Source organism: Callospermophilus lateralis, chromosome 2 (genome assembly GCF_048772815.1).
Source record: "Callospermophilus lateralis isolate mCalLat2 chromosome 2, mCalLat2.hap1, whole genome shotgun sequence".
NCBI classification, from domain to species: Eukaryota; Metazoa; Chordata; class Mammalia; order Rodentia; family Sciuridae; genus Callospermophilus; species Callospermophilus lateralis.
In genome coordinates, this window is record NC_135306.1 from 33476185 (window position 1) to 33491807 (window position 15623).

Below are 15623 nucleotides of genomic sequence, written 5' to 3' on the forward strand. Positions count from 1 at the left end.
AAGCACCATGAGCCTTTAGATTCAACAGATGGCAGTGCAGCTGAGCCCAGGGATGAGCAAGTGAGTGAGTGAGTGAGTGAGTGAATGAGTGGCCTAGAGACAAGGGTGAGGACAAACGGCAGAGGCTGGGACAGGTGTACTGCAGAGAGATCAATTTCAATTTTATTGGAAGGGTCTGTTTCTATTAGTCACAGAAGCCCACAGCTGGGGAGGGTTGCTTCCATGGCAATCAGCTCCACAACCCAAGGAGATGCATGCAGAATCCAGAAGACCACAGTAGGAATGTTGGGAAGGAATTTCAAGCCTGCATGTTTTTTAATATTGGTGTCAATATTTAGAAATTGGAAGATTTCACATAAGTGGCCCCCATGTCCATGTACAATGTAAAGTGTAAGGTAAAACCCTAGATTTTAAGCTCCTCTTTAACAAAACAGGCCTCGTTGGGCCTGCTGCAGCATGTCACTTCTGCCCATTCCCCTTCTTATTGTCCCTGCAGCATCTTGGGTGATTGGCAAATGCCATTTCTCCTTGCATATGTACTGTTATTTTTCTTACTGTGAGAACAAAAACATTTTTTCTTATGTGTTTATCAAAAGAGAAGAAATAAAAAATTGAACCATGTGTTCTGAGAAAAATAGGGTGTTTCTTAAATAATTTTTTAAAAATGGAAAATAGAACTACCATGTGACCCAGTACTTCCACTGGCTATATATCCAAGAGGCTGGATTGTCAGTGTTCTCTCCATTGAAAAATAAGTATGTAAGGTAATGCATATGTAAATTAAATAAATTACATTGTGGATTTCACATTCCATAATGTATGTACTTTATAAAACATCACATTGTACACCATAAATATATACAATTTTTATTTGTCAATTAAAATATTTCAATAAAAAACTTAGGGGCTGAGACTGTGGTTCAGTGGTAGAGCACTTGCCTAGCATGTGTGATGCACTGGGTTCGAGCCTCAGTACCACATAAATAAAGCTATTGTCCATCTACAACTATAAACAATAAAGATATTTTTAAAATAAATAAATAATTAATTTAAAGGGAAAACTTAAGGAAGTGAAGACATTTTCTCTACATTTAAAAGGCAAATGTCCAACTTACCTCATATATTTTCATTACAAGCTTGGGTCCCACAACACCTTGTATTTGCTACCAGAGTCTTTTTTTTCCCTTAAATATCATTTTAGTTGTAGGTAGACACAATACCCTTATTTTATTTATTTTTATGTGGTGCTGAGGATTGAACCCAGTGCCTCACACATGCAAGGAAAGTGCTCTACCACTGAGTTACAACCCCAGCCCACTGCCAGAGTCTTAGTGCCTGCTCCCTAAAGTGTGGACTGCAGGATCAGAGGATTACCTGTGGCCACTTCTGTCTTCAACTTTTGAGAGATGGAGGCCACTGGAGCAGGCTGTAAGTGTACCCTGGGGCTGATGGCCCTTGAAGTGATAAAATGTCCTGCTCAGTGAGACCTGCTAGTTGAGTGACAGCATAAAGGTGCTACAGACCATCTGTGCCCTCTGCCCCAAGGAAGTGCTCTGGAGAGAGGTATCTTGGCCATGAACCTGAACTGGCCCTGCCAGCACCTTCTTAGCTGATCAGGGTACCTTAGCTCTGCCTTCCCTGTCCTGTCCGCTTGGATGGCCCTCCCTGGATTGTGTCTGGGTCTGGCACAAGCTCCAGATATAGTCTTAGTAACCCAAAACAATGGCAAGAACCTCAGCCAGGCACTCTACCTTTGTTCTTGTCACCTCCAGTTATACCATCTCTTTTTATAGTCACCTCATGTTGTTGGTTTCCACAACAGGAAGACCTTTGGATTGTTATTTCATGAACCTTTCTCAAGACAGCCCTGCCCCTCCCTAAACTGAAGATCAGATACTGAAGGCTGAACATGGTCTCGGGGATCATCGAAGGCCATGTCCCAAACAGGCAGAGAGACTCCTTCAAATACCCCAACTGACCGTTTGAGCTGAAATGAGGAAGTTTACACTTACTTCATTTACTTTTGTATCCAATTCCTTGTTCTGGTCTTTTTAAAACAGGCTACGATTTTGTCAAAAGAAACATCAATCACCTTTCCAGTTTTATGTCATTCAGAAATTGCTATATTTTCATATGTATTGATATTACATATTGGTTATGCATTCTTCTTACCAAGTAATTAATAATATTGAAGAGAATTCCTTGTACAAAATTCAGGAGCTATAGAAAGCATAAAGAAGATAATTAAATACCCTGGTTACCTTAAAAGGGCAAAAAACCTAATTTAAAAATGGGCAAAGGACTTGATAGATGTTCCTCCAAAGAAGGTATACCAATAGTCAATATGGACCTGAAAAGATGCCAACAGCATTAATTGTTAGGGAAATGCAAATCAAAACCACAGTACCCCAAATCCTCTTTCACATCCACTGGGATGGGTATAACCAAAAAGAAGATAATTAACATTAGCAAAGATGTGGGTAAATTGGAACCCTCAAACACAACTGATGGGAAATAGTGCACTCACTTTGGAAGACAATGTGTCATTTCTTCAGGTTGCCATTTGCCTCAGAAATTCCACTCCTGGACCTATGAATAGAAATAATGACGTATATCCACACAAAAACATGTACATGGGTGTTCATAGCAGCATTATTCATAAGAGCCCCAAAGTAAAAACATCCCAATGCCTATCAATGGATGGATGGAAAAAAAGTCACACATACACACACACACACACACACACACACACACACACTGGAATGTTATCTGTTAAAAACAAATGATTTATTAATAGACACCACAGCACGGATGAGCCTTGTAAACATTTTGCTATGTCCAAGATGCCAGAGACAAAAGGCCATGTACTGGATGATTTGATTTATATGAAGTGTCCAGGACAGTCAAATCTATTGAGACAGAAAGCAAATTAGTGGCTGTGCAGAGCTGAGAAGGTTTGAGCGGAAGCAGGGGAGGGACTGCTAATGCATACAAGGTTAGCAGTCACTCCCCCAGAGTGGTGGGCTCCCCAGAGTAATCAGCAGTCACTCTGGTCCCTGGTGCAAAAGGATTCTGCCTTAAGAAGACAGATTGTTATCTTGTATCATTCAGGGGAAATAAGGGATATGCATAATTATAATGGGGGTGGTTGGAAGATGGGCATGACAGTAGGGGATAGGCCTCAGAGGAAGTAAGAAGTTATTTCCAGCCAAAACATCAGGGAAAGGCTTCCAGGAGCAGGGAATAAGTATCCTTTCAGATAAGACTGGGACAGGAGGTAATGGATATGAGCAGAAGGAGTTCAGGTTAGTCTCTGTTGGCCGATTCGCTGCTGTATTTCTGGTCCTCGCCCAGGACCTGGCTTGGAGACTCAGCAAAGCGTGAGTGAAGGCTTGAAGGAAAGAACAGTGGGGAGAGAAGAGTGAGAGCAAGGCACCCAAGTGTGCAGAGGGGTGCGGGGCAGGTCCAGAAAATGCGATCCATCCAGTTTGGCAAAAGCATTAAGTTCATGATGAGGCCCTCTGGATGGTAAGCTCTCCAGGGGGCTGCCAGAACTAGATGATAAGGTAGAATTGTCCATGTTTGGGGGGGTCCGTAAGTGCTGTTTGAGCAGAGCAGACGCCTGGTCACAGCTGCACTTTAGAAAGGTGGTGCTGCCAGGCCACTTGGAAGCTAGATTTGAGGGGTCAACCTGGAGCTGGGGGATCAGGTTAGAGCCATTCAGGGAGGAGCTGGTGGGGACTCCACTGGGCCAGTACCAGTGGGTTGGAGAAGGAATCGAGGCAGAGACCCTCAGCCTCTTTCCAGGCATTATGAAAACTGCAAAGACAAGTGCATCTGGTGGGAAATATTTCACCTACCCAGCAGAACTGTAACTAGCAGAGGAAGCACTTGGCAATAAAAGTGGTTTGTGGTTTGAAGTTGCAACCACACGTGTCATAAAGGTAATTGAAAATCCCAATTGGGGGTAATAAGAAACAGAAAGCCACAAGCCTATAACCCCATTATGTGGATTGGAGTTCATCCCACAATAGGTGAACCCTGGACCACGTTCATGCTTCCTTGGCCCAGCTCAGGACCGGCAATGATCACTCCAGGACCAGGCTTCAGGTAGAGACAGGCCTCTCGGTCTTCTCCTGAGCCACTTGGTTAGCCACGTGCGACATTGGCGAGGCCCTGATTCTGACCCCTGCTCTGCACTAGCCCAGGCAGGACAAGCCTAGTGGAAGAAGTAGGAGGAAGACATGTTCTAATTTAGAGACTTTTAATTTAGTGGTTGAAAATATTGATCCTGGAGCTGGGCCATCCCTACTCAACCAATTCTGAACTCATTAGCTGTATGATCTTGAATAGGTTCTTTAACTTCTCTCTGCTTTAGTTGTCTCATCTATAAGCTGGGATGAGTGAATATGCTTATTGAGTAGTTAGAAGGATTACATTAATTGAGATAAAATGCTTAAAAACCATATTGTATTTAGTAAGCATCCCATAAACTGTTTGCTATTATTATTGTTATTATTACCATAATGGTCAATGGGACAGACAGTTCTAAAGTAGAGTGTTTCCTTTTTATTGTTGCTATTTTGGGTACTAGAGATTGAACCCAGGGGCACTTAACCCACTGAGCTACAACCCAAGTTCTTTTTAGTTTTTATTTTGAGACAGGGTCTCCCTAAATTGCTGAGGGCCTCGATAAGTTGCTGGGGCTTGGCTTTGAACTTGTGATTCTCCTGCGTCAGCCTCTTGAGTCGCTGGGATTACAGGTGTACACCACCATGCCCTGTTTAAAGTGGAGTATTTCCTGTCACTGCAGGAACAAGGTGATTGCAAGATTCAGCTTTGAACCTTGAGTTTTCAGCGTTAGAGAGACATACAACTAGGCTTATTCAACATTACTCTGTGCATTTATTTAATGCCATAAACATTTACTGAGCAGCTAATGTGTGCCAGATTCTACACTAGACCTTGGAGACAGTGGGATGAATCAGCTTTCAGGACATGATAATCAAGCAAGACAGCAGGCAGGAATCACCTCTGGTGAGCTAAGTGCCACAACTTCAGCATATAGGAGGTGCAGAGACAGCCAGAGGAGGGACAGGGCAGGCTTCCTGGGAGAGGCAGTGTGAAGTAAAGTCCTCGGAGCCTCATTCAGGATAAGGGTGTGCAGAGTGGGAAGGATCTGCCTTGTTGGTCTATGAGTGATGAAGGATTCTAGGTTCCAGAATGGAGAATCAGTTTTCCTTGGTCCTGTCCTTAGTTGGATCATTTGGACCATTCCTGTCCTTACTGGTTTTGAAAAGATGAGCCTTGTCAGTCTTTGAGGTTTCTCTGTCTCTCTGCACGTTATGATATTTTTGCCTCAATCCTTTTATTTTTTGGTGTAGGATGTTGGGAATTAAGTTTGTTGGTTGATCACAGCAAAAAGCAACCACGTTTCCTGCATTACAAGTTTGATGGCCTAAATCATCAAACTAATTTCTGTTGCTGTGTCCTTGAACCAGAAGAACCCCCCACAAAACTTGGTGTGTTCCTCCCTAAACATGTTCCTCTATTGTGAATGGATGCCAATGATGTTCAAAGTGACCACATTAAGGAGTAAAGCCCCAGGGAATTGGGAGGGGGTGGATAATAATAAAACAGAAAGCCACACACGTACCATTTTCTAGATAATAAAGACAAGCGTGCACACACCCTGTCATCTCAGGCATGAATAGCCCGTCATGCACTTAGAAGGCCCTATCAGGAAACCCTGCCAAGTCTCTCGTTCCCCTTCCTGGATCCCATTCTCGCCTGCCTGCTCTCTTTTAGGCTTGAGTTAGGGCTTTTCTATTCTTCCTGTTCTTTGTTAAGAAACTTCTTTTTGCCAGGAGCCCAGATCTGGGAGACTAAAGAGGTACAGAGCAGGAAGATAGCTGCAGTCACAGGTTTTCCCCCAGACTGTGACTGGGGAGAGGCAAGAACACATCCACTGGTTTATTTTCCTTGTGTGCCCCCACCAAAATGACTCATGCTGCTTTGCTTTGGGCAAGCCTTCCAGCCTCTGTCACCCTGTGAGATATACAAATCGGGGCACGCACTCTTCCTTTCTTTAAAGAAGGAGTCTCATTTTCGCTTGGTTGTGCTAACAATTTGGACCCAGTTACACGAAACTCTCTAACAAAGGTCCCAGGCACCAAAGGAGAGGGAGTTCCCAACCAAAGAAGATCAGCAGATTGCCAAGAATTACAAAATGCCAGGGACTGGGCAGGGTCCGAGTTGTGCTCAGGAGTCCTCCCGTATTCAAGTTGGAAGGCTTTGCTAGGGAGAAAGCTCGGAGGACTGACTATTCTTAAAAGGTTACCTTGGCCTCCAGAAATACTCCCCAGCCTCAGAGACTGAGAGCTGTGTATTGTCTCTACAGGTCACCTCAGGTGCCTGCACTCAAGGTTTGCTGCCCATCAGAATTACCTGGGTTCATGGGAGTGGGGCTTTGCAAAATCCTTCCCCCAGATCCCCACTCTGACCTGTGACATTAGCGCCTCTGGGCATGGGGCCTGAACATCAGTGTTTTTAAAACTCCCCAGGTACTATCGATGTTCAGCCAAGTTGGAGAACTTCTGACTTGGACTCTTAGTATTCAAAGTGTCTTTTGTAGAACTTTCTCGAAAGACACATTCTCAGGTCTCACCATAGACCTACCGAACCAGAATCTATTTTAACAAGATCACAGGTAACAAGTATTTGCATTAAACTTTGAGAAGCAGCTTAAAAAAAAAAAAAAAAACCTGGCAACAATGGGCCCAGATTCTCTCTCTGCAACTACCAGGTGGAGCTGTATAATAGCAACCTGCTTTGAGAGGGAACTTCACACTCCAGTTTGCCCAAATTTCTGACCTGGCAGGTTCATTAACTTCTGTTATCTACCTTGCTCCACTTAGAATTTGGATTTTTATTATTGTTGTGGTAAAATGTACAGAAAATAAAACTAACTGTTAGTGACATGCAATACATTCATAATTTGTGCAACTGTCACCATGATCTAGTTTTAAAATATGTTCATAATCTCAAAAGGAAACACCATACTTTTTATGCGGTGACTTCCAATCTGCTTTCTGTCATAATGGGTTTGCTTAGTCTGAATGTTTTATACAAATGGAATTATACAATATGTGGCCTTTTGTGAATGGCTTCTTTCACTTAGCATAATGTTTTCAGTGGTTCATCATGTTGTAGCATGTATCAGCACTTCATTCCTTTTCATGGCTGAATAATATTCCATTGTATGGATATACTACATTTTGTTTCCTATCCATCAGTTGATGGGCATTTAGGTAGTTTCCACTTTGGGGTTATTGTAAATGGTGCTGTTTCGAACATTTGCATGGAAGTTTTGTTTCAACACCTGTTTCTAATTCTTTTGGGTATATACCCAAGAGTGGAATTGCTGACTCATAAGGTAATCCTAGATTTAAAAATTCTGAGGAACAAAGAGTTTTCCACAATGACTCCATCATTTTACATTCCCACGAACAATGTAGGAAGGTTGTAGTTTCTCTAAATTCTCAACACTTATTATTTTCCATTTTTCCTTTTTAATTTCTAGTCATACTAAAAGTGGTATCTCCTGTGCAATTGATTTGAATTTCCCTAATGGCTAATGATGAATATCTTTTCATGTGCTTCTTGGCCATCTGTATATCCTTTTTGGAAGAATGTCTACTTTTTTGTTTTGAATCGAGTTAATTGTCTTTTTATTGTTGAGTTGAAATAGCTCTTTATATATTCTGGATACCAGACCCTTATCAGGTATCTAATTTGCAAATATTTCCCCCCATTCTATGGGTTAACATTGATAGTGTTCTTTGATGTAAAAAAGTTTTTAATTTTGATGAAGTTCAATTTTTTTCTTCGTTGTGTTTTTGTTGTCATAGAATTTGAGATTTTTTTTTTTTTTTTTTTTTTAAACCCGGACAAGGTCAGTAGATGGGAATTAAAAGGGATCGGAGGGGAAAGGGAATGAGGATGACTTGAGATTTTTACCTCCAGTTCAATCAGAAGATCTACATATCTACATGTATTTTTACAAGGTTCTTCAGCTATATACATATATATCTGTATGTAATAATATACATGGCAGTTGATCACAACAGTTGGACTTCTCAAACTCTAACCCTTGGGTGTCAGTTGAAAAATCTTAGTGTCTCAGATTGGTCTCTCTTAAAAACCAGTCTTAAATGATGTATGCAGTGATTAGAACATAATCTTTTCTGGTTTTAACTAAATTTTATGTCAAAAGAAAAAAAGCAAAATTCTTGAAAAAGCATGCTGTGTTTTTTTGTTCCACTTACCACACTTTGGGAAAGTCAGTGTATTTGGCCCCAGTCCAAACCTACTATCTGGTCATCCAGCTCATCCACCCAGAGGAAAAAAAATCATAGAAAAGATAGCCTACCTCCTGCACACCAGCCTTGGTACCAGGTACTGCGCGTGCTGACGTCACACAACAAGTGAAAACCTGAATCATGCCTTCTCATTTCAGACATAAGGCCACGGGTCCAACATAGAGTTCGATCACTCACCCACCGGTCTCTGTGAGTGGTTCCATTACTATCAACCGCTATCACTGTTTGAAGCTTTCCATGTCCCAGCCATTGTGCTGCCATCTAATTTTCCCCACGACCCTGGAAATGGCTCCATAATCATTAACCACAGGTTGTGTCAGTGCTGGGACTCAACCTTTTGGGTGTGCGTGCAAAGCCCACATTCTGAATCTCCAGGCGAAACTCCGACTTTAAGGACGCCCACTTCCTGCCTAGCAGGTACTGGCGGGCAGGTACGTAGTCCCGACTTCCGCGCAAGCTCAGACCCCACCCACTGCCCCCCCTTCAGCCCCGCCCCCCATCTGCGCAGGCGCACTCCTTCCCGAGGCACCCTCGGTCAAGGGACATGGAAGCGGTGCCGGCGTCGCGGCCGACCGTGGGCACTCCTCTGCACGCAATGCGCAAGCGCGGGGCCGGGCCGCTTTCTTCCGTGCTGGACCGAGATGGCGGCAGCGGAGAGTGTTTCGCCGGAGCTGGCGGCTTCGGAGCAGCCGGGGGAGCTGCCTGCCTCGGTGCGGGCGAGCATCGAGCGGAAGCGGCAGCGGGCGCTGATGCTGCGTCAGGCCCGGCTGGCAGCCCGGCCCTACCCGGCGACGGCGGCTGCGGCCACTGGAGGTTCGGGCCCTGGCGGCGCCTTCCCCTTCCTCCTGCTCCTCTCGGCTTCCCTTTCTCGGTCTCCCTGGTCCCCAGACGGGCTCGCGCGGCCGGGTCGCGGGTGCGTGTCCACTCCGCTCACGTCTGCAGTCCCGGCAGGAATCCGCCCTGTGGAATCGCCTGCCCTTCCACAGAGCCATTCCGCGGTCCTGGGCTTTCTCCCTGCGCCTCGGATGCCCAGCTTCGGTCTTTCCTTCGCGGATGCCGCCCCCGCTGGGAGGTGCCATCCAGTACCTGTCTATGCCTCTGTTGTCCTCTGCCTGCTGCGGTTTCACCAGCCACAAGGTGGCCCAGGCATAAAGTTTTTAGAGCTGTAATCCTTTTAAATAATAAGCCTGCACCTGCACCTTGTTCATGCATCCAACAAAAGCGACTGAGTGACCCTCATATTCATGGAGTTCCAAGACAGCAAACAGCTGAGCCACTCACTGCCTTCATGGGGCTAACAGAGTAACACCTGCAGTGCTGCACACTTGTCAGATGCCTAGTTGGAGCCTCACAGCCGTCCTGGAAAAGAAAAATGGCAGGGTTTGATATGCATATTTTACTGAAGCGATGATTGAGACCAGGAAAGATTCAAGTGCACAGGCTTATCAGAGTAGAACTTAGGTCATCTGACACTGAATTCAGGGCTTTTCTTTGCCCACCAGTTACCTCTACTCTATTAGTCATCTTTCTTATCTCTAGGAAGAAAGATTGTTACTTTTGTGGGAGCTAGGTTTCATCTGTCCCCTTTCTTACAGCAGCCCCTGGCCACCCTTCATGCTTTTTATCTACCAGTCATATTTCTAGGTGTTGATGTTGCTCTTGGAAGTAATTAATTCAAATTATTTCAAATCTTTTCCGTCCATGTTTTTACCATATTTTATTTGATTACTGCAGTAATCTCCTAGTTCCCCCTATCTTTGAATGTCATCTATCTAACCTATAAATCTTTTTCTTTCATATTTAAAACCTTGCCAAAGTTTTCTTTGCCCCACGACAAACCCTAAGTTCTTTATCATCACCTGACTCCTATATATTTCCCCAGCCTTCTTTTTTTCACCCTGTCAGAAGTGTAGCTCCTTACCTTTCCAGCACACATGTTTTGTCTCCTGTTGCTTGTGCCTGGAACCCTCAGCTCATGTGATTTCTTTTTTAAAAAAGTATATTTATTTTTTTAGTTTTACATGGACACAGTATCTTCATTTTATTTTTATGTGGTGCTGAGTATTGAACCCAGTGCCTCATGCATGCCAGGCAAGCGCCCTGCCATTTGAGCCACATCCCAAGTCCTCATATGATTTCTTTATCACTGTATTTGAAGCCTCTTGAAAGCAGATACTTGGTCTTGGGTTTGGTACTTTCTGTCCCAATCCCCTAACACAAGCATGATACTAATTGATGCTTAGGTCTTTCTTGACTGGGTGAAATGTGCCTTGTGTCTGTTACATTTCCTCCTTCCACAACAAAGTGGTCCTTGCAATGACTCCTATTAAATAATAACCCTTATGTTTTACAGAAGTGTATAATTTAAAAATGTTTTTAGAGTTACCGTTGAATTAGCTGTTGTTACTGACCAGAAACTCTCCTCCTTGACTGTGTGCAGGTGGAGAATCTGCTTGTAACTAAAGCAGGTTAGAGAAGTTTTCCAAGCCATTTGAAAAATCCCTATATTTGTGTAACACTTTGTAATGTGTAAAGGGCTTTTCATAATTGAGACCTTGAGAGTTATGTATACCCACAGTTGTTCTCGCATTTTCCAGATGGGCACATAGACATTGGCAGATAAGTACCTTGAAAGTATATTCCTTCCAATTCCTGGTAATTTCTGAACTTGTACAGGTTCTCTCCAACTTTCAACAGCCTGACAGAGTGTGTAAAGAAAGTAAGGAATTCCAATTCTAAGTAGGTCCAGATCATAAAAGAAACTAGAAAATAATATAAAGGAGGCAAGGTTGGCTATCACAGTGTTGAGTAGGTCCAACTGGTAAGGCCTTGGCATTCTTGGGAGCAAACGAGTCTGTATATCCTATTTGAATGCCCCACTCTCATTTTGCTCACCATCCTGAGTTCTAGAAAGGTTTTTGCACTTGAGAGAAATTGTACTTGAGAATTTTATCTCTTCATTATTATGTGTTTTGCAATTTTCCACATCAGTTTGTTTGCTGTTACAGTGAATCACTTCTTTTCAAGCTTCTCCTACCTCTTGAAACCCTAAAGGCGGTTCTTAAATAGACATTTCCCCAATTAGGTTTATCCTGTTTGCTCACTGTTAGTTCTGGTTAAAATAATCCTCTTAAAGTCATTTTGACAGTGTCTATTAAAGTTAGAAGACTTTTAGTAAATATGGTATTATTATTACTATCACTTTTTTATATGCTGTCAAAGATGCTGTCTGTCTGTCTTTGTGAGTCTCTTGTGCAGAAACAGGTTAACAGAGCAGGCCTGATATATACATCTGTCCTTAGAAAGTCCTTGTGAAGGTTAGATTATGGTGTGTTCCCACTGTTCTCTAACTGGTGGTTTAGTGTGACAAATTATTTGCAGAATAATTTTTTTTTCCCTAAATATCTGCCTAAACCTCTTAGAGTCTGGGATTTGGGGTACTGGGAGTGCAGCTTCACAAGGAAGGAAGCTCCTGTGCTCACTCAGGACTCTTCACACCTCACCCTTGGCCTAGTGTAACTTTTTATCTGGTTGTTTGTTTGTATTCTTTAAAATATGTTTTGTTATAAATGGGTAAATCTGAGCGTGGTGGTTCATGCCTTTAATCCCAGCTACTTGGAAGGCTGATGCAAGAGGTTCCCAAGCTCAGGGTCAGCTGGGTGACCTAGCCAAATCCTGTCTCTAAATACATACACACATAAGTAAACATAATCGGAGTGATTTTTTTTTCCTCTGTGAGTTGCTGTAGCAAATTTATTTTAATCCAAGGAAAGGGTTATAGAAATCCTGATATATAGCCAGTTGGTCAGAAGCACTTGGAGCTTGCATTTGGTATCTGAAGAGAGAAAATCTTGGAGACTGAGCCCTCATCTTATGGGATTTGATTCCAGATAGATGGTGTCAGAATTGAGTTAAGTTCTAGGATATCCAGTTGATTTTCAACAGAGAATTGCTGGGTGTGTGTGGAAACCACCCATCTTTTTATTTTTATTTTTTATTTTTTTTAAAGAGAGAGTGAGAGAGGGAGAGAGAAGCGAGAATTTTTAATATTTATTTTTTAGTTCTCGGCGGACACAACATCTTTGTTTGTATGTGGTGCTGAGGATCGAACCCGGGCCGCACGCATGCCAGGCGAGCGCGCTACCACTTGAGCCACATCCCCAGCCCGAAACCACCCATCTTATATCAGAAGTGTTGTGTTGTGGTGTTTATCCCAACTAAACCTCAGATGCGCCTGGGAGCTCAGAGAGATCTCTGAGCTCTGGTGGATTTGTTGTAGGCAATGAGTGATCCTGGGCTTTCCTCCTCTAAAAAGCAAGTGAGTTATGTTAGATGCTTTCCAAAGTCCCATTTAAGTCTCTAAGAGTCAGTTTTATATCACTGATAAAAGTTCATTTGCACTGGTTAATTCATATCCATGATTTCCTAAAGGTTTCTACACGGCTATGAAACCAGGTATAAGTAGAGAGCAAAAACTGATATTAATCTTCTGATCATGGAAAGCAAGGTAGAGTGAAATCATATGAAGATTTCTCAGGCAGTTACCCCAGAGCTGACCTGTGTTGTAGCGGCGGATGCAACCCATCGTGCCTCCAGGGTATGCAGGTGTTGAGACTTGTATCTTTGCTGTAATTTTACTTCAATGTATAAAAGAATTTTTATTTTCTGTGACATGCTCTGTAAAAGACTGAGGAGAGCTTGCTTAGACTGTGGTGCTAAAGTGGTGCTCGGAATCTTGGGAAGGAGCAAGGGTAGCAGCAGAGGGAGACTGGTCTTCATTTTGGGCATGAATTCAGCCTTGTATAGGATCCTGCTGAAGTCAGGACATCAACTACTCTAACTCCCCTTATTTTTTAATTTTTTTTTTTTGGTACTGGGGATTGAAGCTAGGGGTGCTTAACCACTGAGCCACATCCCCAGTCTGATTTATCCTTTTTATGTTTTATTTTGAGACAGGGTCTCTGTATGTTGCTTAGGGCCTCGCTAAGTTGCTGAGGCTGGCATTGAACTTGTGATCCTCCTGCCTTAGGCTCCTGAGCTACTGGGATTATAGGCATGTGCCACCATGCTCAGCTTCAGTTTCCTGTCTTGATTCACATTGTCCTTGTGGTCATTCAATTCACTTGCTACAGTATTCATGAAATAAAAATAATACACTTAGGAACATTTATTCCTTGTGTCTTCATCCAGATGTTTACTGTTTGTCAGAATGACAGATATAAAGGCACTCAGTCTAATATGTTGTATAGTGAGAATTGCTATTAATTGCTATTAATTGCTATTAACAGTGGCAACAGGCTTATTATAATCTAATCTTTTCATTTAATAGAAGGAGAATTTGAGGCCAGACAAGGCAAGTAACTTAAGCATACATGTTAAATTTGACTTTTTAAAAAAATTGAGGTGTAGTGCATTAATATGTAAAATGCTGTCCTCTGAATTTTACCTGGATGTGTGCTCATGTAAACCTCATAATGATAAAGTTCAAGACGCTTCCAGAATCTTAGAAGTTTCCCTGTTGTTCATTCCTAGTCAGTGTCAGACCCCTCCCTCTGAAGTAACTATTGTTTTCATGATTTGGTTGGCATTTTCTATTTTTGAACTTAATTTAAGTAGAATCATACAGTGGCTTCATTTGCTCAACATAACATCTGAGAGAGTCATTCATTTTGTTGCATTGTTAGTAGTTTGTTCATTTATATGTTGTATGACATTCTTTTGTACTATGCCACAGTTTTTCCATTTTTCCTTTTAATGGATTTTTTTTCCAGTTTGGGGCTATAAGGAATAAATCCTCTTGAGAACCTTCTTGTATTTGTCTTTTAGTGGACTTATGAACTAATTTCTATTATACATATGCCTAGAGATGGAATTGCTGGGTTAAAGGAAGATATATATTCAGCTTTAGCAGATATTGCTAAATAGTGATTTTTATCAGTTTATAATCTCACCAGCAATGATATGAGTATGACAGTCTAGCACTTCCACATCCTCACTATTTGGTATTGTCAGTCTTCATTTTAGACATTCTGCTAGGTATGTTGGCACACACCTGTAATCCCAGTGGCTTGGGAGACTGAATCAGGAGGATTGCAAGTTCAAAGCCAGCCTCAGCAATTTAGTGATGCTCTAAGCAACTTACAGAGACTCCGTCTCAAAATAAAAATCTGGGTTCAATCTCTGGTACCAAAAAAAAAAAGAAAGAAAGAAAGAAACTGATCATTTTAGACATTCTAGAGATCTAGAGAGAGTGTAGTGATATTTCATTATGTTTTTAAAAAATATTTATTTTTTTAGGTGTAGATGGACACAACACAATGCCTTTATTTTTATGTGGTGCTGAGGATCGAACCTGGGTCCCGCCCTTGCTAGGCATGTACTCTACCGCTGAGCCACAATCCCAGCCCCTAATTATGATTTTAATTTACATTTTCCTGGTGGATAATGATGATGAAGACCTTTCCATTAGTGGCCCTTCCTTGTTTGTGATGTGTTTATTTAGGTCTTTTGCTTATTTTTTTAAGTTGTGTTATTTGTCTTCTGCTGATTTCTAGGATTTCATCATATATTCTGGATGTGCAGCCTTTGTCAGTTAGACATACTGCATATCATATTTTTCATTTTGCTTTCTGTCTGTTACTCTCATAATGGTGTCATAATATATGGAAGTTCTTAATTAATTGAGTCCAGTTTAACAGTTTTTCTCTTATGATTAGTCCTTTTTGTGTTCTGTTTAAGAAGCTTTTAGCTACCTTGAGTTCATGAAGTTGTTCTTATAGGGGTTTTATTGTTTTGCCTTTCATATTTATATTTCATATTTCATATTTCATATTTATTACTATAATTAATATTAAAATTCTTAAAATGTGTATTGTTTGAAATAGGGTCATTCTTTGAAAGAGCATCTTTTCGTGACTGTACTGCAGTGGCACCTTTGTCATAAACCCCAGCACCATTTATTGAAAAGATTATCCTCTTCCCACTAAGAACCTTCGTCATAAATTAAATAACCAAGTTTGTATAGGTCTATTTCAGGTCTCTCTCTTCTGTTCCATTGACCTATTTATCTTTGTGGCAATACCTTAGTGTCTTAATTAATGAAGGTGTAAAAATCCTCCAATTTTGTTTCTCAAGGTTCTCTTATCTACTTTAGGTTTTTTCTATTCACATATAAATGTTAGAGTCAGATTATCAGCACCCTTGTACATATCCCACTGATGTACATATCCCACAGTGACCTGA

At 41.9% G+C, this 15623-nt stretch overlaps 1 protein-coding gene across 1 annotated transcript in view; it reads left to right on the plus strand.

Moving 5' to 3' along the window:
- Nucleotides 1–8917: 8917 nt before the first annotated feature.
- Xpa (XPA, DNA damage recognition and repair factor) overlaps nt 8918–15623 on the plus strand; it is a 35033-nt gene continuing 28327 nt past the window's right edge. The window contains exon 1 of the mRNA XM_076845788.1: nt 8918–9194. Within this exon, the coding sequence (XP_076701903.1) occupies nt 9023–9194 (172 nt within the window). The 5' untranslated portion in view covers nt 8918–9022. The remainder of the gene's footprint in view (nt 9195–15623) is intronic.